At 36.5% G+C, this 24329-nt stretch overlaps 1 protein-coding gene across 2 annotated transcripts in view; it reads left to right on the top strand.

The window, feature by feature from the left end:
- Window positions 1–24329, top strand: part of LOC121304533 (WD repeat-containing protein 7-like) — a 214009-nt gene that overhangs the window by 2066 nt on the left and 187614 nt on the right. For both annotated transcript variants that reach the window (XM_041235722.1, XM_041235715.1), the window contains exons 2-12: window positions 2500–2671; window positions 6519–6625; window positions 7125–7203; window positions 7319–7493; window positions 7928–8004; window positions 8377–8496; window positions 9627–9772; window positions 10098–10200; window positions 16555–16705; window positions 18448–18696; window positions 20337–20557. In XM_041235722.1, the coding sequence (XP_041091656.1) occupies window positions 2513–2671; window positions 6519–6625; window positions 7125–7203; window positions 7319–7493; window positions 7928–8004; window positions 8377–8496; window positions 9627–9772; window positions 10098–10200; window positions 16555–16705; window positions 18448–18696; window positions 20337–20557 (1587 nt within the window). In that variant the 5' untranslated portion in view covers window positions 2500–2512. The remainder of the gene's footprint in view (window positions 1–2499; window positions 2672–6518; window positions 6626–7124; window positions 7204–7318; window positions 7494–7927; window positions 8005–8376; window positions 8497–9626; window positions 9773–10097; window positions 10201–16554; window positions 16706–18447; window positions 18697–20336; window positions 20558–24329) is intronic.

Here is a 24329-nt window from a genome sequence, read left to right as displayed (position 1 = left end):
GAAAGCATGAGTTTAATCTGCTGTGTGAAAATGAAGAAAGTTCTCAGGAAGTTTTGGTGGTTTTTGGGGAAACGAACAAATGCAAACAGGTATGGTAAGAAGTAGTCTAGAAACAATCAGTAGTTGTGTCTAAAAGGGATGAGGATGTATTTTGAAAAATTGTGCTCTGATCTTTAGTCAACTACGAATTTATTTTCGTAAGTCTTCAAGGACTTGTTTGTTTCACATTTTGTTAACGTGTACTGTAGCCTAACTGACTCCTTTTCAAAATGTGTTAGTGATTGGAATTTACACTTTATGACCGATTGTATTTGGGGTTTTGATGTGTTTTCATATTTCCTTGTGATGTTGTTAAGTGTAACATACTCAAATCAAACTTTCTAGACAAATTAAATATGATTAAATATTTAAAGACAGTTATTTGTTAACTAAGGACTGTTGGCTGTTTTAAGCCATTTGAATGTCTGAAATTGTTTCTATAATACACAGTTTAAAGGTTAGTAAAATTACAGCAGAATTGGTTGTCATGTTTAATTAACAGATTGATGTAATATTTGCACAAATTGAGTTGTAGTTTAAGATTAATTCAGTCATATTAAATACAAATATATCCTAATTGTTAAAATAATCCTTTACTTAATTGATTGTTTTTTTTTACAGTGTATTCTGTCAACACATGAGTGTAAGTAGTCAAATTATGTCCATGACTTGTTTTTTAAAAAGAAAAAAGTAACCCGTGTACCCATGCATGCAGAATCCTGTTTTTACTGAAGTACGACTTGCTGTTTTCAGAATGAATGGTAACTGTCTTTTCTTCCACAAGAAATGAGCTAAAAATGCACTTAAAGCAGGAACCACTTATGGGCCAATAGCTTTTCCACTTCCTTTCGTTAAATAATGGAACCTGTTTAATATTTTAAATGTTATGTATTATACACACGTCTGTGTTCCTGCCTTGGCATTTCTCAATGATGGATGCTAATAACAATCTCAGTTAGAGCTTTCCAAAAAAAAAAAAAAAAAAAAAGTTCATGAAGTCTGCAGTGACACATCAGTAAATGACTAGCTGTTCACTTAAAATAAAAATAGAATGACACGCTTTTTGTACTTAATATGGATTTAGTGCTCAGAGATGTTGTGGATGTCATGAAGCCCCTTATGACTTCTCTAGCAGCGGCTAGTTGACCATAGCCCTGATCCACATACTGTACCCTCTGTCTGTTAGGCAGAGCTGCATATTTCAGTAAAAGTAATTACTTTTTCATTCTCTGGGAGCTGTTATGTATTTACCTAAATATTTTCTGGAAGTAAGCTACAGTACTGTGTTGGCAGCAGGTGAACTAAACAAAATCTGCTGAAAATCTGTGTTGAAAATTTTTCCCTGTCAAAGACAACAATCACTACCTTTTAAGACTAGTTTTCCACGTCAGAGGGGATAGGCAGTTAGATAAAGGATTGATGTCAACTGTCAATATGGTACTGTTCTTGATTTTGTTTTCATGTAACTGTCAGCAACCTACATTATATCATGTATAGGCCATTTTGGCAACCAACTGTGATCTGCTTATGCTCTAACAATGCAATCATTAGCAGATATTATACAGTACTTTTCACAGTACAGCAGAACTGGTTTTGATATGGTGTTACAGTAGGTAAAATGCGTGCAGTTAATGCAAAGCAAGATGATTACAAATATTCCCTTACGATAGCTGTACATGGAAATTTATTAGTCGCCATTATTTCTGATCATTTGTGTAATTACAGTAAGAGATGTGACTTTAATTTGCTGCATTGCTGAGTCATTGATAAGTTTAATAGTTGTATTCACATGGACACAGATCATTGGCCACTCTTAATTTTGTCTCATGGTTATTCATGAGCCAATCCAGAATGAGACACTGCAGTTTGAAGTAATCATATAAAAAGCCACTATCTACTCTAAGTGCTTTTGTAAACAGTATTCATATGCTATAAAAAATGCTCGAATTGTAATCTTTTAACAAGGGGAACTGCACAGATATAATACATTTTGTGAGCCCCTCCCCTCCCCTGCATTGATATTTCTGTCATCACTAAAAAATATTTTTTTTAACACAGGATAGTTTGATTGAATCAGTATTTTATCAGCTGAATACAAGGAATAGTATACTATTATACTGCTAGAGTTGCCAACTGGCTGGGTTATACTGTTTTGCCAGTTCCCGGTGAAAAGATTTAATGTACCGTTTTTTTTTTTTTAAAACAGTGATTGTACTGGGATGGATAGACCTACACTTTTTTATTCTTGCCTGTGTGTCTTTTAGATTATAAGCTTTTAAAGCAGCAATCAACTGTCATGAAGTCTATTTCATTCCCTATTTAACGTACTTATGTATATCAGTAGTGGAAGGAGTTAATGTAGGGATGGTGTAAAATCCTGAATGAGATGAAACAGGGAATTCACACATTTGCAACCAGTTTCAAATTCTTGAATTTGTTTTCTTGTTTGTGTTTTGACAGGCCAAAAACAAACATGGCAGCAAACAGCTTGGTGCTCCCCATTGTTCTGTGGGGCCGCAATGCTCCCACACACTGCATTTCAACATTGCTGGTTGTAGATGGCCTGGCGACCATTGTCACAGGTTGCCATGATGGACAGATCTGCCTCTGGGACCTGACTTCGGATCTGGAGGTGAGTTGTGGTTGGGACATTTTGAGATACAGTACAAATGTTTTAAAATGTGTAAACTTTAGCTATGTGGTTTAAAAAAAAAAAAAAAAAAAAAAAAAAAAAAAAAGAATTTAGCACAACCGGTGTCAAGAGGCATGTGAAACTTCGATGTTGGTCTAGTTTTGTGTTTCTTAGTTTTACTAAAGATCCAGTATCATATAGTAGTTTAACTTTCACAGTGTTGTACATGTATTCTGTATCTATTATACACAATCCTCCCTTGTTTCTGTGCTGTCATTTTCTCTCTTTCTCATTTCGGGGAGACCCACTGGTTACCTAAAGAGAGTAAATCAAAGCGCTGCTTGAAAATAACACTGATATATTTTCAAAAGACTATAAGAAAAAAAGATTTACTCACTGCAGTAGAAGTTACTTGTCATTCAAATACTGCTACCTTGTGAGTGAGTTAACTTTTTTCCTAAAATGACTAGTAGCAATATAAGGTAAAATCTTAGAACCATGTTCATCGTTTGAATATTATTTATAAAAAGAGCGACTTACAGTTGTTACAAAATGTAACATTACAAAATATCACATTACAGGTAAGAGCAGCTATAAACTACAGTAAAATCATTGTAAAATAAGATCAAATTCAGATAGGAGCAAAATTAAGAATACAGTAAATATTTACATTTTAGAAAAAATTTGACTAAGAGCACTTAAACTAGTAGTACAAATAGTACAAATATTTAGTTATAAGAGTACATTCCATTAAGAGCATGTAGTAAGTCCGATAAATGGGTAAGAACGATTTCAGATAAGAGCAATTACAAAAAATGTGAAAACTATAAACAGTGACCAATTACCTGCAAAAAAACTAAACAAAACAAAAAAAAACAATAGTAGTAAGACATGCCGATTTGGATGAAGAACAATTAAATGAACTGGAAGATAGCAAAATGAAAATAATATAAAAATTTTCAGGACTGGTTGAAACAAAATAAAAATTGACTCAACTGTGGAAAATGCACATCTCAGGGGTTGCAATTTTTGAAAAAAAAAAACAATCTTCTTGTCCAAGGGACAAAATGTTAGAAAAATCTACTTGTCCTTAAAAATGTACTTGCCCCCCTCCCCGTCGCACAAAACGCACACAAACTATTAGAATGTAACTTGTAGGATTTTGGTTTTATTTAATGAACACAATCCCACTCTTTCTTTATAAGCTAAATTCAACTCCTGATTTACAGGTGTTTTAGTTAGTTGTGTCACAGATACACGTGTCCGTGTTATGTCTGTGGTGAAGAGACAGTGCATATTGCTCAGATTAGCCTTCGTTTTTTTTTCCCCGGCTTCTCTCGGCCATTGAAAGCTTTTCTCATCTTTTTCCAGATTATAAAAAAAAAAAAAGTATATGGACATGTGATTTACGCATTTTTCATGACCGCAAAGGAAAAAATTTTAATGTCCGAAATAGGGCCACAAAGGCTTAAGGGCCAGGATCGTGTTACCACAGTCATACTGAAGTGGGCTTCTAGGACTGCGATCATGTTAAAGAGCACTTTATTGTGATGACTTACAGGGCCACTGTGCTTTGCAGTACAGGCTTGAACACATATCGTTGCATTGGGGTGCGACTGACGTTCAGTTCCTGATAGTTTGTATTTTTTTGGATTTAGTGTCTAAAGGAAAGCAGAAACAAAACATCACAGGAACTTGTTTAGAGCAAATAAAAAAGGGGAGACACTGAAAACCTGTTGTATGTGACTTATAATTATATTAGAATATTTATTCAGTCTCGTGTTTTAATATGTATGTTTTTACAACATTTATAAATATCAAGAAACAAGTGTCTATAAGCACATACTATTTCATGAACTGAATGTGTCAGGTATTTTTTTTCTTTTTCCTATTACTGATAATGAAACGAGTAACTATTATTTTATTTATAAATATTTATTTTGAGAAAATAAATCAAGAGTAGTGTCCATTATTGCTTATAAAGACCCTGATAGTAAACGTGTATTATGTCATTGCAATCACTCAGGTGAAACAGTGTCTTGTAATCTGCCCAAACATCAGTGTGTTTCAACAAAACTTTCAGGAAGTATTGTAAGGTCCCTCAGGCCATATAATAATGCATTTTTATAGATGAATACGTAATAAAGCAGAATACATAATAAAAATTACTTAAAAAAAAAAAAAAAAAAAAAAAAAAAAAAACAAACAAAAAAAAAAAACAACAACAACAAAATATTGTTGGAAAAAAAAAGGTGAAAAGTACTTTATAATGTTCCCCGGAGTGTTCTGGAGCAAAAGGACACAGTTTGCAAGACGCTACTGTAAAAAAAAAAAAAAAAGATTTTTAGTACATTTTTATAGGAAGAGAGTCAACTACAGCCAAAAAACGAATGGTCCTGGGGGAGCATCACACTGAAAAATGCTTGGTCCTGAAAGGGTTAATAATTTCACAAATGAATGGATTGTGCATGTCCAATAAATAACTAATATCGCTTCTTTTCAAATCTAGTAAAAAAGAAAAAAAAAAACGTTACTAGATTGCTGCATTTAAATGTTAGGTTCATGTATTAAGAAAGCAGTATCCCTTATTTGCTCATTTACAAAAAAACATAAATATTGCCTTAAAGGGTATATAAGGACCTTTGTATTTTATTGTGTACATGTTCCCATGTGTTGCTACAACTGTTTAACCCTTTGACCACAAAACTTTTTACCACATAGCTACAGAATCTCCTGAGTGTTTTTTTTGCATACTTCAAATGGGATTCAAGGTGGGCTTTCTTGTGTAATGGCTTCATTCTTGCCACCCTACCATACAGGCCAAATTTGTGGAATGTTTAGGATATTGTTGTCACATGCACCCTTTGACCAGTCTTGGCCATAAAAGCCTGTAGCTCTTGCAAAGTTGCCATTGGCCTCTTGGTAGCCTCTCTGATCAATCTCCTTCTTGCTTGGTCATCCAGTTTGGAGGGACGGCCTGATCTAGGCAGAGTTTTTGTGGTGACATACACCTTCCACTTCTTAATAATCATTTTGACCGTGCTTCAAGGGATATTCAAGGCCTTCGATATTTTTTTATACCCATTCCCTGATCCGTGCCTTTCAACAACTTTGTCCCGGAGTTCTTTTGAAAGCGCCTTGGTGCTCATGGTTGAGTTTTTGCTTTGAAATGCACTACCCAGCAGAGGGAACCTACAGGAACTGCTGAATTTATCCTGAAATCATGTGAATCACTACAATTTAATGCAGGTGGAGGCCACTTAACTTGGTGTGTGATTTTTGAAGGCAATTGGTTACACCTAAGCTAATTTAGGATTGCTTTTACAAGGGGGGTGGACACTTCTTCAACCAAGCTATTTCAGTTTTTATTTTTAATTAGTTTTCTACAAATTTCTAGAATATTTTTTTTCACTTGGAAGTTGTAGCGTAGGATGTGTAGATAAATGAAAAACAAAAAACATACAATTTTAATGCATTTTAATTCCAGGCTATAAGGCAACAAAAGGGGAAAATTCTGAAAGGGGGTGTAGACTTTCTATAGGCACTTATATTATACACACACACACACACAATAATACATTTAACAAGGTATATATAATGTATATCATTTACATACTAGAGCTGAAGGCAGGGATTCAGGTTCTGCTGGTTTCCAGCAGATAATGACTTGGACCTCCTTTGGTGCAAATGATGGGGACAACCCCCCCCCCCACATCATCAATTGTTTTAAAATTTTCATATGATGTGCCATGCACAGACCATATTTAATTGTGATGTATTTCATTTCGAATATAGTATATGTATGGTATCTCCAGAACCACTGTAAGTTTGTTTCTGTCATCTACAGATCAGTCCTAGAGCTCTTCTCTTTGGTCACACTGCTTCGATCACCTGTCTGTCAAAGGCGAGCTCTGGAAGGGATAAACAGTATATTGTTAGTGCCTCAGAGAGTGGGTGAGTGTCAGAAGAATTTAAAAATCTCACAGGTCCCTGTAGAGTTCTAGTGTTTTCTTGTATGATATACTGTAATTGCCTAAAATATACTGATCCATCCGTAATTGTTCTTGAGAACTGATCTTGTAATCTTTGTTGGTTCCATGACAAACAGGTTTCAGTTGGTTCAAATAATTGCAGCACATGTTTGCAACCTGTAATTTGAAATAGTAGCTTGTTGAATACTGACTTGATGAGAATGAGCTCTGTTGTTTGAACAGCACTCAGCCATTGGCTTGTTTAGTGTGTTCATTTCATAATACACCCTGGAGTAAGAAAAAAGCTTGGGTGCTAATGCGAGCTAACGTTATGCCTTTAGTTTGCAAGTCTTTTCTCCCTTAAAAAAAATACTGCCAGTTTTATTTATGTTTTCGAACTGGACTCCAGATTGTTATAGCGCTGTCTAGATTTCACTTTGATAAACTGTACTGTGTGTGGGATTAAATATTTTTTCTTTTAGTGAGATGTGCCTGTGGGATGTTAGTGATGGTCGATGCATAGAATTTACTAAGCTGGCTTGCGCCCATACTGGAATACAGGTACCTATTTTCAGTACAATATTTTCTTGTCAAAATTAAAAAAAAAAGGTTTTGTCTTCTCATTTGATATGTGTTTTTGTATCATTATTGATTGATTGATATATAATTTCTGCAGTTTTATCAGTTTACCATTGGTACCCAGCGAGAAGGAAGGCTGCTGTGTCATGGACATTACCCAGAAATCTTTGTGGTGGATGCCACCAGCCTAGAAGTCCTTTACTCTCTGGTGTCTAAAATATCTCCTGACTGGATCAGCTCCATGAGTATTATTCGGTCTCACAGGACACAAGGTTGGTGGAATCATTTACTGTGCGCTACATCACAAGAAAGTAGGGAATTAAAAGTATATATACAGCACCGGATAACTGTGACTTTGTAATGTTGCTGTGGGGGTAAAAGAAAACATAAATGTAGGCAAATGTGCATTCCTTAGCATTAATAAGCACCTCATTTACATTCGCCCTAGTAAATGAAGAGAGTTTCAGAATCTGAGAATATGCAGAGGGACCTGTCTCATTTTTATTTTTATATATGGTGGATGACGGTCTACAGTACTTTTTCACGATATAATTGTGTATATCTAGCCTTAGGGGAGATATTTGCCACTGTACTCCTTTCAAGCTGTTTTCTTCATACCAAGTGAAAATTATTCCAAAGAGCTTTTACTCATTCAGTAAATGTGAAAGTCTACTGCATTGCACAGCTTTATATTTCTTTCTTGCAGAGGATACAGTTGTTGCTGTGTCTGTGACCGGGATATTAAAAGTGTGGATTATTACTGCAGATGTCAGTCGAATGCAGGTACACAAAACTAATTACACAGCAGTATTAAACCACTGGAAAAGCAAACATCAGTGGAGCTTTCATTACAATAATCTTTTCACAGTTTGTATCTGGGGGACTATGGGTCTTTTCGGGGGGAAAGGAGTAAGTAATAGAGATGGAGATCAGGGCAGGCTTGGAGTGTAAATAGCACGGTGAGGTTTAGAAGTGTGAACAGAACATCAGACTGCGCTTGCGTAAAGTAAATATTTGCAAGCGGAGGGGTCTTTAATCGTCTTTCATTGCTATACAGTAGTTGTACATATATTGTATTGTGTGTGTGTGTGTGTATTTCAAGTTTGATTACATGTGTTCTAAGCTTAATGTTGACATAGGCTGATTATTTTACAGGACACAGACCCCATCTTTGAAGAAGAGTCCAAGCCGATTTATTGCCAGACCTGTCAGAGCATTTCATTCTGTGCTTTTACCCAAAGGTCCTTGTTGGTTGTCTGCTCAAAATACTGGAGGGTAGGTTGAAGGCCAGTTTTTAGTGAATGCAGATATCTGCACTACCTTTCTGTTTAACATTTTATCTTCCTATTACAATACAGATTGCATTTTATTCACTTGTCAGTTGTTAAATGCATTCCTTGCATTATTGTTTCATGTACCTGAATGTTATATTGAGAGTGAATGAAAAATTATGTTTTTATATTAAAATCAGTAAATGACTTGCACAGTGCTATCCCTTTTATATAGTGCTGCAGTCCGGCCATAAGTAAGAGGCAGCCCAATTTATGTTCCTCCTTATGACGAGAAAACAAGTGCTAAGCATTATGGGGCGAATGGGAAACACTGTTGTATAACCTGTTCTGGGATATAAAGGTCCCCTTATAATGAGGGAGTACTGTCGTTTTCTTGGGTTAGGTTTAAACTATGACACCAACTGTGGAAGTGTAACAGTGGAATAACACAATTTGTAACACAGATTGGAAAAATAACAACCTCTGATTGGTTAAACAGCGTTACATGACTGTGTGTATATATAGCGTATACCATGGCTTGCATACTAATGAGCTGCTTCACACTGAATAAATCACTACACACCACTACATTCTGAATTCCATGACAAACTGCCATTGTATTTGTTATTAGTTACAAAACCACTCCCCAAAATGAGTGGCATTTCACCTGTTTCTTTAAATATGTTTGGGGATGAAACTCAACATAACTGGTACACCACCAACTTTCTGAGTGAAGACATCAGTCCATCTGAAAAAAATAAAACAAGTGCACCAGCAAGAGTAGATACATAACAGTAGATGAGGAACAGCTAAATGAAATGGAAGAAAACAAAGATTGAAAAAAACACAAACAGAAAAATATAGCATGGGCTGGTTAATGTACTTGAAGAAAAAAATATGGACATTCATTTTATGGAAATAAAAATCTCAACAACATAAGGGAATTGTATGCCAGACATCTGGGATGGTTAAAGGCTCTCGGCTGACACCTCGTGCCTTATTGCCACCCCAGACGTGGTATATACTGTATCATGGGAACCGCACGGCCCATCGTGGTTTATACCTTACAAAACCTATTTCTTTATTTTCCGAGTGGTTATACTCAGTATTTCAAAACTTGTGTGATCTTTACAGGTATTTGATGCTGGGGACTATTCTCTGTTATGCTCAGTGCCTTGTGAAAATGGACAGGCATGGACAGGTGGAGACTTTATTGCAGCTGATAAGGTTATTATATGGACAGAAGATGGATGCAGCTATATTTACAAACTCCCTGCCAGGTATTGTAGTCGTGATAACTGCTACCATACTCAGCGTTAGTTTTGGTGACACTAAAAACTGGAAGTCAGAAAACAGTGGAAAGATTTAAGAAATAAACAATCAAACTTTTCAAGTTACAGTACATGTTTACATGTCTTAAAATTATGTTCCTACATTTCCTTGTCCTTGTAGACATGCTGATGGCACTACTTACTACCAGATATGTACATCAGTCCCCTGTACAACTTTAACAGACCTGTTTTGCAAAACTTTTAAAGCCAAGTATTTCTTTGTATAGCATCCTAATACCTTTTTTTTTTTTAAATGTTGCCCTTATGTTTCCAGCTGTCTCCCAGCCAGCGAGTCTTTCCGCAGTGATGTCGGAAAGGCTGCTGAGGGCTCCATCCCACCCTTACTGTACAATGTGCTGGACAGAAAGGACAAGCAGGTAACCAGATCAGTGCTATCACATCAACCTTCATCGTCAGCTAGTGGCAGCATACTGTACACGTCACATAGGTCTTAGCCTTTGTGCATTGGGAGCACTGACCCGTGTAGAATTGCATCAGGTGACAGTATTCATGGACACCTTTTTCATGTACTTGTGGTCCATTGATTCTAATGCAGGATTCTGGTTTAAAAAGTAGGAGTAGCATTGTCAGTTTTCTGAGAAGAATTCTAGGAAAAATGGTACTTGTAAGTAGGGTGCTGTACATGCCATTTCTACTGTTCTCTCCAAATTTAAAGTAGATATAGTCTTATTTTATCTGCAAGTATTCAGTGAATAATTGACGGTGTGGTAGTTTTTTTGTTCTACATTACTGCAATGAAGTTGCCAAAGAAAGTGACAAGTTATACAAAAGGCTGCTCATTATTTGTAAAAGTACTGATCTTTCTTATCTGTTATGTGTGTCTGGATATAAGGTAAGGTATGAAACATTGAGATGGTTAACATTTAGATCCCTGATCACAGTCTGTAAATTACCGCATTCCTTCGAATTTAAGACACACTCGAATTTCCCACCGCCAATGTAATGAAAAAGTAAAACAACAGATAAAGATTAATGTACATATACAACCTCACTTAAGCATATAAGAGCCTTTTATACAAAGGAATACTACATTTTTTGCAGTTGGTAAAGCATATTGTATATTGGTAAATGAACAACAAATCTCTCCTAGTTATCTTCCTCTGAGTTGGAAGAGTCCTCTATTACTTGACATCTCCCCGGCAATGACTCCCACTTCTTTGACATGGATGATTCCACGTTGGGCAATAAAGTTTTGTTTGTCTTTTCTCAGGCAGTCAGTCACGTTCATGTTTACATACTCTGGTAGTCACGGTTAGGGTTATCGTCTGGTTATCGATTTTAAGACAAGCATCACTATACTTGAATTTAAGAGACAGGCCATTTTTGAGAAGAAAAATTGCTTTAAAAAGTATGTCTTAAATTTGAAGGAATACAGTAACTGTTTTTGAGCACAAAATCCTTTTACATGATAAATCTACATAAACATAATATGCCATTTGTTGATGATGCTTTATACCTTTAATGAGTGTGATTCCTGTAGGGAGACAATAGTGTTTTTGTGAAATCAATTTCACTCCATGTGCCTTTACTTTATTGGTCATATTATTTTTTCATAATTGTCATACATTTTCTGTATGAATGTGCATTAATTTTTTTTTTTGTGTTTTTTGTTTTCTCATTCGTGATTTGTTGCCTCCTTTTCTGGGAGTGCGCCACAGGTAGAGCAAGGGTTTATGGGGGAAGCCATTATCCAGGTTTCACATGAGCATTTCCCTGACCCTGAGAAAGCCTGGGAGCGCTACACTCCTACTCTGCTGTTCTGCGTCCGGCCTCTAGAGGCACCAGTAAGAACCAGTTGACTCCGCGCCTCCCTCCCTCCCCTTGTGTGTTTTGGTTGCTGTTTAGTTATGTGCACTCATTCCTTATTATAAGACTACATTATTGTCATCTGCAGGGCAGCATATTTTTGGAAAACACTGCCCTGTAGTTGCCCAATGCTTATCTCAAGACTAGTCCTATGATGAGGATTAGGTGTGCTTTAAAACATATAACTTTTCTAGTCCTTACTGTATTCTTGTAGATTCTTGTAGCTGGCTTCAAATAGAACTAAAGATTAAAACAATTTCATCATGTCAACTTTGGGACTTCTGAGTTCCCTTTTATTTTCACTAAAATGACCCAATGTTGGCAAACCTAAGATTTTGAGCTATATTCAAGGGATGCCCTATGCATTTGATGGTACACATGCACCGTTAGCCAGCTACTGTATCTACATATATGTAGCTAAAATATGATCAATGTTTTTTTTTTTTTTAAACAGGCGAGTTATGACAGTCAGCACTTGGATATCCATTACGCAGATACACGTCAGTTGTGTTTTACCACCCTTGTATTAAAAATAAAATCTGTGATTCCCCATATATATATATATACACACACCACACACACACACACACACACACACACACACACACACATATATATATATATATACACACACACACACACTGCCGTGAAAAAGTATTTGCCCCCTGTCTGATTTTCTGCATTTTTGCACATTTTTCACATTGAATTTGGTCAGATCTTTTTGTGGGTTGTAGTGGTATATAGAGCGAGTAGGAGAGAAAAAAAATGACACCAATGTTTGGTGCTTCTTTCATTTGTTTGGTGTGCAAGGTAATCAAACATGCAATCTTCAGGTGTAAAAAAGTTATTGCCCCCATAGTTAACTCAACCCAATTAAAGGGATAATCAGCTGTTTGAATACTTTGGTTAACAATGAGGCCTGATTTGGGCCAGCCCTGCGTAATATAAATCTGACTAACTTTGGCCCTTACCATCAGAGTGAAGTTGTCAGCACACAGGTTCTAGAGGCACATCATGCCATGATTAAAAGAAATTCCTGAAGACCTCTGGAAAAAAAAGTTGTTGCCTATAAGTCTGGAAAGGGTTACAAAGCCATTTCTAAGGCTCTGGGGCTCCTCAGTCCACAGTCATATTGTCCAAATGGAGAAAGTTTGGGACAGTAGTGAATCTTCCCAGGAGTGGCCGTCCTGCAAAATATGTCCAAGAGCAAGGCGTAAAATTGTCCAGGAAGTCACAAAAAACCCTAGAACAACATCCAGGGATCTGCAGGCCTCTCTCAGCTAAGGTCAGTGTTCATGACTCCACCATCAGAAAGACACTGAGCAAAAATGGGATTCATGGCAGAGTAGCAAGGATGAAACCACTGCTCACTAAGAAGAACATGAATGCTCGTCTCAAGTTTGCAAAAAGCACCTGGACGATCCTCAACCGTTTTGGAACAATGTTCTATGGACCGATGAGTCAAAATTTGAACTTTTTGGCCAACATGGGCCCCGTTATGTCTGGTGAAAACCAAATACTGCATTCCACAGTAAGAACCTCATCCCAACGGTCAAGCATGGTGGTGGTAGTGTCATGATTTGGGGATGCTTTCTCATCAGGACCTGGACAACTTGCCATCATTGAAGGAACCACGAATTCTGCTCTGTATCAGAGAATTCTACAGGAGAATGTCAGGCTATCCGTCCGTGAGCTGAAGCTGAAGCACAGCAGGGTCATGCAGCAAGACAATGATCCGAAACAAACAAGCAAGTCTACATCAGAATGGTTGAAGAACAAGAAATTTAAAGTTTTGGAATGGCCTAACCAAAGTCCAGACCTAAACCCCATTGAGATGTTGTGGCAGAACCTGAAACAAGCAGTTTATGCTTGAAAACCCACAAATGTCAATGAGTTGAAGCAGTTCTGCATGAGTTCTGTAAGAGACCGATCAATAACTACAGGAAGCATTTGGTTGCAGTTATTGCTGCTAAAGGTGGCGGAACCAGTTATTGAGTAAGGGGTGATTTACTTTTTCCCACGGGGGCATTGGGTGTTGCATAACTTTCTTTAATAAATAATGAAATAAGTATCAACATTTTGTGTTATTTGTTCACTCAGGATCCTTTATATAATATTAGATTTGGTTGAAGATCTGATAACATTCAGTGTCAGAAATATGCAAAAATGCAGAAAATCAGACAGGGGGCAAATACTTTTTCACGGCACTGGGCCCTGTGTGTGTGTGTGTGTGTGTGTGTGTGTGTGTGTATAAAGTAACAAATTAATGTACTTACCCGTCACACGCGATTTGCCCATCTTGTCAATGTTACAATTTATCTGAATATCTGACACAGCCTGGGGTTTTTATTTATTTTAATTATCTAATTCTAAGTCAGTCTGTCTTATATTGTGTAGTTATGCAGTGCTTCCTCCAGTTTTACCTGATGAAAATGGAGCCAAAACAAAGCGAACGAGACAAGCTAGGGTAATGTAACAGTTAATCATTAAACAGTTTTAGATACTAAAAAACTTTGGTGGGCCATTAATTAATTTTAGGGCCTTTAGTTATGCTCCCTGCCTTTTCAAGCCATATCAGGAGTGCTGGCACAGTCGAGTCTTTTAAATCAAATTTAAAAAGCATATTTTTTTTGCAGTAGCTTATTCTTGAGCAGGATTGATTGACCAGTGGCTTTTTTCCTTTTTCTTTAATGGATTTTTTATTGTAAAGCGCCCCGGGATGCTCCGCATGAATAGTGTAATATAAAAGCAAATGGATTGTAATGCATTGTATTGAAAAAGGCACTTTTGTGTTTGAGAAAAAATACAAAATGACGGCAGAATAAATAATCTGTTTGCTGTTGGCAGGCCAAATAATATGATCTTGCAGGCCAAATAATACCCACCCCCCCCCCCCCCCCCCCCCCCCCCCCCCCCCCCCCCCCCCCCCCCCCCCCCCCCCCCCCCCCCCCCCCCCCCCCCCCCCCCCCCCAGGCCTAAAGCCTGCCCAAGAAAAATATGAGCACTTGAATTCCGACAGCATTGTATAAAAATGTAGTAACACACAATACCCAGGAGAAGGTTGATTGATTGATTAGACTTTAGCTATATATCGTACATTATCATAGGGCAGTATTGTTCACATTAATTGTTGAGAATTTTTATAGATTTATTTTTTATACCCCCATTATTTGGCAGCCACCTATGATGCTTACCCCTAACACCGGGTTTGACTGTATATGTCCTGTTTAATCTTTGAAATGAGAAAATTGGGTGTAAAAAAGTATAACACTTATATAAACTTAATTTATTTATTTATTTATGTTTTTTTTTTTTTTGTATACAGTTTTATTTATTTATTTGACCGGGACAACCTACAATTTTTAACATGTCATAAGATGTATTGCACACAAATTTAGCTATGAGCTAATTTTCATTGGCAGGTCCTGGACAAACACAAAAACGGAAATAGAAAATAATACAAATAAAGTAAGATTTATCAAAGGGAATATGACTGAGCATCAGATACATAACCCAAGACAGCAGCAACCTCACATCCCTAAAAGCAACATCAGTACAAAAGACAAGCTCATTACACACCCAATCCGGGATCAGAAGCATCCACACATCGACAATGCTGTAATGACTATATACTATACAAAAAAGATACACTGTATTACTTCAATTTGGTGCCGCAGCGTTTATTTTAAATTGATCAGAATGACACTGGCTCTTAACAGGGTGGCCTTTATACGAGGGCGACCTTTATTAATAATACTACGATTTTCAAATGCTGCTATGTTTTATTACATGATTTATGATATTTTAGAACTATTGCGGTTGCTTATTTTCTGTAATACGGTAGCCTACCTGTATGTAGCATTGTGTGTCGCTAACCTACTTTGACTACAGTACATTTATCGGTGACAGTTACCTAGAGCCTGTTAGGTGGGAGTTGGAAGGTCAGGGAGTACTGTACCAGCGAATCAGGAGTGTGTATTTGTTGTTAAGGGGTGGGACAATGCTGGCCTGGCAGTTAAGTCCAAGAGTGTGTGAGGTAGATGTTTTTCTGCACCAAAAATTGCCTCAGAATATCATTTAGATTTCTGTAAAAACTGCAGTATATCCTACTCTTTTTTTCTTATTGTAGCTTGCTTGTTTGTAATTTCTCTGCAAGAGAAACCGAAACCAAATCTTCTCACAGATAGTAAGCACATTGGTTTTTATATTTACATGAATTACAATTGAACTAAAAACAAAACCACCTACAAGAACTTCAGAAGGACTGCTGTTCTGTACATAGTTTATCGTGGATTTTCTTTCAGAACTGTACCATAAAATGTGCTTACTATGTGTGTGTACATTAGTTTGTTACATGTACATAGTCAGTGTTGCGCGTTTATTTGTTTACTGTATATTTTTTAGTTGGGGGAGAATAAAAAAAAAAACCTTAATGTTTCTTTATTGATAGCGGCGTTTATTCGAGGGTGGCCTCTGTTATAAAGCTGATATATGACTATGGCGTCAATACGAGGGCGGCGCCAAATTAAAGTAATACGGTATTTAGATAAAATAAAACACATCTTCTCCCAGTTATATTTAGAACATATATTTAAAGAAAAGAGAAAAAAGAACCATAATTAACTTAAACTAACATTCTTGATTGTTTAAGAAGGAAAATAAAATAGAAAAATAAAGTTTGAAATAATAGTAGTACAATTTGTGAGTAGTTTTCCTGTTTGGTGTTGAATTGCTTGTGTGCTTTAAGTGAATTGTAGTGCTTTACCTGAGATATGTAATGATGTGTCTTTGCATTCTTCTTCTTCTTCTAATAATAATAATAATAATAATAATAATAATAACAACAACAGTGTGTCATAGATGAAACCATTGGAACAACGCTTGTTTTCTGCTTCATGTTCCAGTTGCTCATCTGCCCTCCTGTTACCTGCTTTTTCTATGGCCGCCGGGAGCCGTTCCATAAACTCCTGCTGCAGGGTGATTCTGCTGGAAGACTCTCCATTTGGAGCATACCTGATACCCCAAAGCAGCAGCAAATCGGGTCCAGCATTGAAGGTAAGTGCAGTGAGATTGTGAGCAAACTGCTCTACTAGATTATGAATCAAGTGAAAGGAGAGAGGACCATTCCAAAACCCAAAACAGCAACAGCTGCAAACAAAACAGAGGTCAGTTCTCAGTGCTCAGCTGACCGGGTTCAGAAGTTGCCGGTTTGTGCTATTGCAACAAGAAGTACTTGCAGCTTTTTCAGCTTTTGTAGAGAAAAATAGGTAAAGGTTGTTGAGGTCGCCTTCAGCAATATAACCAAGACATTTGAAAATGCACACCCATCTGAAAAAACCTAATATTGGCACAGCTAGCTTGTTTTCAAGAAGGACCTAAGAAAGTAAATAAAATTACTTAAAATTTGAACCACTAGATGGTTTTGGTGGTTTACACAAGAGCTTGTGGTCAATAGTTCCAGAAACCGATATAAAGATTACTACATTACTCCTACTCATAATTAAAACAAAATTATGTGCATGGGCATTTAAGCAGCTGGGGATGTGTTCATTTCTCTTTTTTTATTAAAAACACATTTTAACTTTACTGCAATTTGAGATAATAGAATGATTACTCTTGGTATGGAGATATTATTCATTTAACAAACATACATTTCTCATTGTACACACTGAGTCATCATTGTTATATGAGAGTGATGCATTGATTAAGCGCATTAAAACATTCTAACAACAGAATGGATCCAGTATTCAATTGCCTTAAGATTGACACATCAGTTTGCGTAATAGGAAATACTGCTGTTTGAATCTAGGATCACAAAGGCAGTTTCTTGCTCCATCTAGTGGTCTTATTCCTACACCACTATTTCTGAATTCTGAGCCAGAACATTTGCTGTATTATAAAGCTTCTAGAAAACTAATTTTACAAAGCATGTGTAAAAATATGTTTTTAGTATTTAAACATATACAGATACAGTATAAAGAAATAAAAATAGAGACAACAAACCCCCAATAAACAATACTTCTGTGACAAGCAGATTTGTTTGTCGTTCAGTAAAATATGTGAAATAAGTAGAAATGTGAATATATTTGATCATTTCATATTTGAGACTTTTATGTAAGCAATATTGTAGCATGATATGTTGATGTTATTACTGTACTAGGACTGCCACCTTTAAACATGTAAACTCATTTGCATAAACTATAAACTTAAATTAAGCAGTTGACAAGTCTGTATCGAGGTGCTTTTTATTTATTGTATTGTATTGTGTTGCGATCTTACTGACTAGACAACCACGCAAAGACTGCATTTGTGTGCCAGCACTGGCAAACCCATTTTTTGTAAATCTAGAGCAATTTTAATGCCAAGACAGTATTCCTTTATGTGCGTAAATTACCTGTAGATTTGTCAGAGTTTGATCAAAGTTACAGTTTTATCTAGTGTTTCATGTAAATTAGCCATGAGGTTCCTTATCTGATTACATTTTATCTACCTTACTAGAGTGTGTTGTCTATTGCTAAGTTATAAATATGAAGTACTGTTTTAATGCCCATTTGAAAGGTAGTCCTATTTTTTTTTTTTAAATAAATGTAATATATATTTTTTTCTTTACAAGGCCCCACCATTGCCATTTAACACTGCCAATCAGTTTACTTCTGGTATTTTTACACATTTATAAAGAAATAAGTGACATCCTTAGTTATTTCTGTGTTTTCCTATAATGTGAATAAAAATAGAGGCCTTATGAGATTTCCTAATATTCTAATCGGATGTGGGGGGGCTTCTTGGTATATTTGCAGAGCTTGCAGTTACAACATCAACTAGCCTTCAAGAAGCCTTTGATACCCTGATCCATCGGCCAGCTGGCATCATTGACCAGCTGAGTGTGCTTCCCGGTGCAGAGGAGCCCCTGAAGGTGACGGCCAGTGTTTATATCCCGTCTCATGGGCGCCTGGTTTGTGGTCGAGAGGATGGCAGCATAGTGATTGTCCCAGCCACTCAGACTGCTATAGTCCAGCTGCTACAGGGAGAACACATGCTCAGGAGAGGTATGTAGACAGAAGGCTTGTGGTCTGATTCTCTCAACTCTGTTTTAAAAAAAAAAAAAAAAAAAAAAAAAATATATATATATATATATATAAAAAATTGTATTTATTTTAAGGGTATAAAACTACCAATAAATATGTTTACTTTTAACATTAGGACCACCAATGTTTAATATACTGCATTGGTATATTAACTTAGTTTATTTATTTTTAGCCTTTAATAACAAATAATTAGAGGGTAACTTCATATGAACAGAATGGAAACTTTCTTAAGCCCAGTGTAAGCAAATCTCTTTCAATCCCCACGTGTTGGCCCCTTATCATTAGATGAAGAAGGGGAACTAAAGCCACCAGAAGTTCAAGCTCAGCCACTGGAAGTCCGTGCCTGCTGCTGGATGATAAGAATGCTGTGGCTTCACCGCTGTGAATTGTTGTCTCAGTTTCCAGTTTATTTTACGAAGAGGGCAATCTCTTTATACCCCAGTCTCCAACAGAGACCTCCCCCACCCCCCCAAAGCCATCCTAATTGAAATCGAGAAGCTTTCTCATTGAATTTCCTATTGGGATTTGAACATATGCCAGCAAAGTGCAGAAGGCTGATGCACTAAAGCTTGGTGCCTTGTAGATAACTCTTGTTGCTTGGGATTTTAAGAAGTGGGCTCTTGAATTTCAATTAGATGTTTCCCAGAATCAAATCGTCAATATATGCAAAAAAGATACTAAAACTGAAAATGTTTTAGTCAGTTACAAACCTTTGGCCCAATACATTTTAAACATGTATATGCTGTGGAAAAAGTACTTCTTGCCTAAAACAAGCACACACATTACAAAATACTTATTCTTGCAATTCCCCATCTAAACTGCAGGAACGTTGCTTGGAATTTTGTATTTTGCCAGCTTTTAGGTGTTCCATTATTGAGTACGAAGCTCTCCAAACAGAATACTCCTTAGCATACAATCAAATCTTAGCACTGTGTCGCCATATTCCCAGGATCATTATATTGTTGTTGCTTAAATACAGAATTGACATTAAAATTGTACACCTGAGGTTTTTACTTGCTCTGGCCCTCTGTAAATCACCTCCTGCATCAATTTTTTTATATTTTAAGGGGTATGACATTTTAGTTAACAGTGATTGCAGTGCAGGTTAATTATTGTAATATCTCGTGTTAAAAGAAGCTTGGCTTCTTCAACAGAAACTTTTTTTGCTTGCTAAATTGGGTTATTTTGTAGATTTAAAGTGCCCTGTATACTTGTAAAAATTTTAAAACTTGATGTCCGGTTATACTGGTGTGTGTGTGTGTATATGTGTATGTGTATATGTGTATGTGTATATATAATATATTTTTCATGTTCTGTGGGTGTGTTTCTACGAGGCAATACCTAGTTTGTTGTGCAGTCAGACCACTAGATGTTTCTAAGCCATGGTATCATTTTATCAATCTAGTTCTTAAAAATCTTTTTACGAGACACATGAAATTCTCATTTTGTTATGCCTGTCACTTTCATATTGACATAATTAACCATTATCCATTCGAATCAATGGGGAAAGCATCAAAGCACATCTCTGTTTAATATTGTTTGCGTGAATGTACTGTAAGTGGCTGTGCTGACATGCTTGAAAACATGGCTGTTCTCAACAGGCTGGCCCCCTCACCGGATCCTGCGAGGTCACCGAAACAAGGTGACGTGCCTGCTGTACCCCCACCAGGTCTCTGCACGCTATGATCAGCGCTACCTGCTCTCTGGTGGGGTGGACTTTTCTGTCATTGTCTGGGACATTTTCTCAGGGGAGATGAAGCACATATTCTGTGTCCATGGAGGGGAGATCACTCAGCTGCTCGTCCCACCTGAGAACTGCAGTGTGAGTATTTTTTAATCTCTCCCCTTTATGCTTATTCGATGTTTGATATGTCTACCTATTGAAAAATGACTGATGATCAGAAAGCTCTGAAAAAAATATGAAACTCACTTGTTTTTAAAATGGTAGCATAATTCCCTCTATTTACTACTGTGTACAGAAAGTATTACAGATAGAGCAACACAACATGAAAACTGGTTTTATTTCGCATTAGGCAGAAAGGTAGGAAGAAAGATTTAATGTTCGAGAATATAGTGTTGCTGTGTTTGTTCTACACTTGTACAGGCTTAAACTCAAGTGCAAATTTGTCATTTGTTTTTAAAAATGTAGAATTAATTTTGTGAAAAATGTTGCAGCCTTTACACAAATGCTTCATAGATGTTCATTCTTGGAACAAGAGGATATTTCAGTGTAATGTATTGATTTCTACATGCATAAATTACTATTGAAATTATTTAATGAAAGTACCCATGATTCTAGGGCGGTGTTATATTTTACTCACAGATTAAAATTTTGTGAGTAAATTATGCACTGATGAAAATTCCAAATGTTTTTTTTCCTTGTGCATACTGTATGTACAGTATGTTCTTTAATATACCGCTCTGAAAAAAATGAAGAAACCACTGCAAATTTTTCTTAAATCAGCATGTCTATATGTATGGCAGCCATTCCATTCCAGTGTCTGTTGAATTCCAACACAGGCACACCTCATTCTGCTGAATGAGGTACTGATTAGGGCATCACCTGAACCAAATCTTATTTAACGAGGAAAAGTATAAAAACCACTCCTGTGGTCATCACTATCCTCTTGCAATAGGACCAGCTGGATGGCAAAACAGTGCTAGTAGTACCTCAGAAGTAATTGGAATCAAAAAATAACTATTGACTTGCTTCCTTCTGCTCAGACAATGTTCCCCAACTCCTGAGGATTGGTTTTTCTAGCAGGACAATGCTCCATGCCACACAGCCAGGTCAATCAAACCTCTGGAATGTGATCAAGAGGAAGATGGATGGTCACAAGCCATCAAACAAAGCTGAGCTGCATGAATTTTTGCTCCAGGAGTGGCATAAAGTCACCCAACATCAATGTGAAAGACTGGTGGAGAGCATGCCAAGACGCATGAAAGCTGTGCTTGAAAATCAGGGTTATTCCACCAAATATTGATTTCTGAACTCTTCCTAAGTTAAAACATTAGTATTGTGTTGTTTTATTACCTTTTATTTTATTGATGTAAAAATCTACACAGCCCAATGTAAAGAGCTCTGACATATGTAAATACAGGATGACAGGCTATTTGATTTTAATTCAAGACACTTGGTCAGCACTGAATAATCACTTTCCTCAAAGTACTGTTAATATATTCTGACTACCCTACAGTCAAACTGGCTGCAGTCTTCTCAAACAGAGAAGATTGAAACAGACTTCTTTCAGTTTTAATTAAGAATCCCTGTCAAAATTAAAATTGCTAGGGAAGTAGACAATCCTAAATCACTGACACACCCATGTAGTTCTCACTAATCCCCACCAGGTGGTTTCTGACCCTTTGGCATGTCTGACATGTCTATGTACTCTTCCAACAAAATGCCAATTTAGCAAGGGGACATTTTAATATGATATTTTAAAGGGATTTTCTATTTTATAGGCTTACCAAAGCATACATGAATATCGCAGTGTGTGTGTCTAATATATATATATATATATATATATATATATATATATATATATATATATATATATATATATATATATATATATATATATATATATATATAGACACACACACAGGGATCGCAAAATTTTAGTAATGGTACTTGCCCTTCGGGCAGTCCATTGTCAACATTTGGTTGTCCAACAAAAATCCCAATTTGCCTGTAACAAAGTACACTGTACTCAATATAGGTACAGTATCTCAGGGTTCATATACATTTTCAAAATCAAAATTCTATATTTTTCCAGACTTCCATTTGTTTTGCCCAGACTTAGTTTTAGTTAGTTTCTATTCGTTTTTTGATAGTTATCCACATTGAACGGGCAGCCACAGAGCATTATAGCTTTTTGATCCAGAGCAAAAGTTGTACCTGGTTTTCTAAAAGTATTTGTCAGAATCTGGAGGTGGATATCTAGCAAGAGACAATTCAGGGCTGAAAAAGAGAAGTAAGATACAATCTAAGAAATGTCCAATATTTGAGAACTGCATTGCATTGTTTACAAAAATAACATACAAAGCTGTACACTGCAAGTATATTTGTGTCAAAATAGAATAGTATGATGGTGCCAACAGTATACTAAAACCAGACAATTTAGGCAAGTATACTTGCAGTATATTACTTTTTTGTAAGGGATTCTGATCCAAACTTATTTATATCCTCTGTTAAATATTTAACACTATGGGAGGTGAAAAATAACAAATGTGCACGCATTATATATTAAAATGTACACGTGTTGTATATTACGAGCCAATATCAACAGTAATTTGATTTTTTTTTTAAATTAATATTTAATCGTACAATGAAGGCCATATATAGGGTGTAAATAGTATATCTACACTCGGCTGACGGTTTTGACCCGAGACTGTTGCTGCACTCGGTACTGTAAGTTACAAGCAAGCACCATACATTTAAAATAAAATTACCGATACATTTTATTAATCACATTAAATAAATGAAAAGAGTGATGTCAACATGCTACGTGCTAAATCTGAGTCAGTGATAATAACTATCTTATTTGATTTTTTTTTCCTGGGTTGGGAAATAAAGTTAACGATTTAATAAAGGTAACGAGATAACAAAACGTGCATCTTGGTGAGCAGAGTACTGTAGCATGTAATTCCAGTCTGTAACTAAGTTTAAAAAGTCGTAGTCTTCAATATCTAAGTGTATACTGGAGCAGACGCGGTCATGTGACATATACCAGTGCGCTGACTAGATATGATTGCTTCAGTTGTCACGGGGCAATCCTCGCGGGATTTGGTCACAAGCAATGTGTACGTGTACGTCACCCCGGAAATCACTCGAGCATTACCAATGAAAAACATTGATCCATCTAAATGTGTTTTACTGGGATGATCTGTGCGGGGAATCTCGATTGAGAAACAGCTGTTTGATTAAAGCACAGAACGTTACGTTGTTATAGAGTAAAAAAATCGGTTCGCCCGTCAGGCAAGCAGCCAATATATACACTACCGGTCAAAAGTTTTAGAATACAGTTTTTATTGAAATTTACGCAATTTAATGTCTCAGTGTACTCTGAAATTAAAGCATAGAACAAATAAACAATTGGAGATAAAAAAAAAGAAATCATGGAATCATTTTGTTTAACAAAATTTAACCTAAATGTTTGACTCCTCAAAGTAGCCACCTTTTGCAGACATAACAGCCGAACACACTCATGGCATTCTTTCTACAATGGAAATCAAATACTGTTCTGAAAGTTCTTACCAACACTGTTGCAGAAGTTCCCACAAATGTGTTGCACTTGTAGGTTGCTTTGCTTTCATTCTTCTGTCTAGTTCATCCCAAACCAGCTTGATGGGGTTTAAGTCTGGAGACTGTGCTAGCTTTTCCATGATTTGAAGCCTACCGTCTTGTTCTTTTCTTCTAAGGTAGTTTTGACATAGCCTGGAGGTATGTTTTGGGTCATTATCTTGCTGTAGGATGAACCCCTGACCAACTAGGTGTATACTAGAGGGTATTGCATGGCGCTGCAAAATGCTGTGGTAGCCGTTTTGGTTCAGAGTGCCACTCACTCTGTGCAAGTCGCAGACTCTGGATCCAG

Source organism: Polyodon spathula, chromosome 2 (genome assembly GCF_017654505.1).
Source record: "Polyodon spathula isolate WHYD16114869_AA chromosome 2, ASM1765450v1, whole genome shotgun sequence".
In the NCBI taxonomy this organism is placed as follows: Eukaryota; Metazoa; Chordata; class Actinopteri; order Acipenseriformes; family Polyodontidae; genus Polyodon; species Polyodon spathula.
This window is presented reverse-complemented; position numbering and strand designations above follow the sequence as displayed.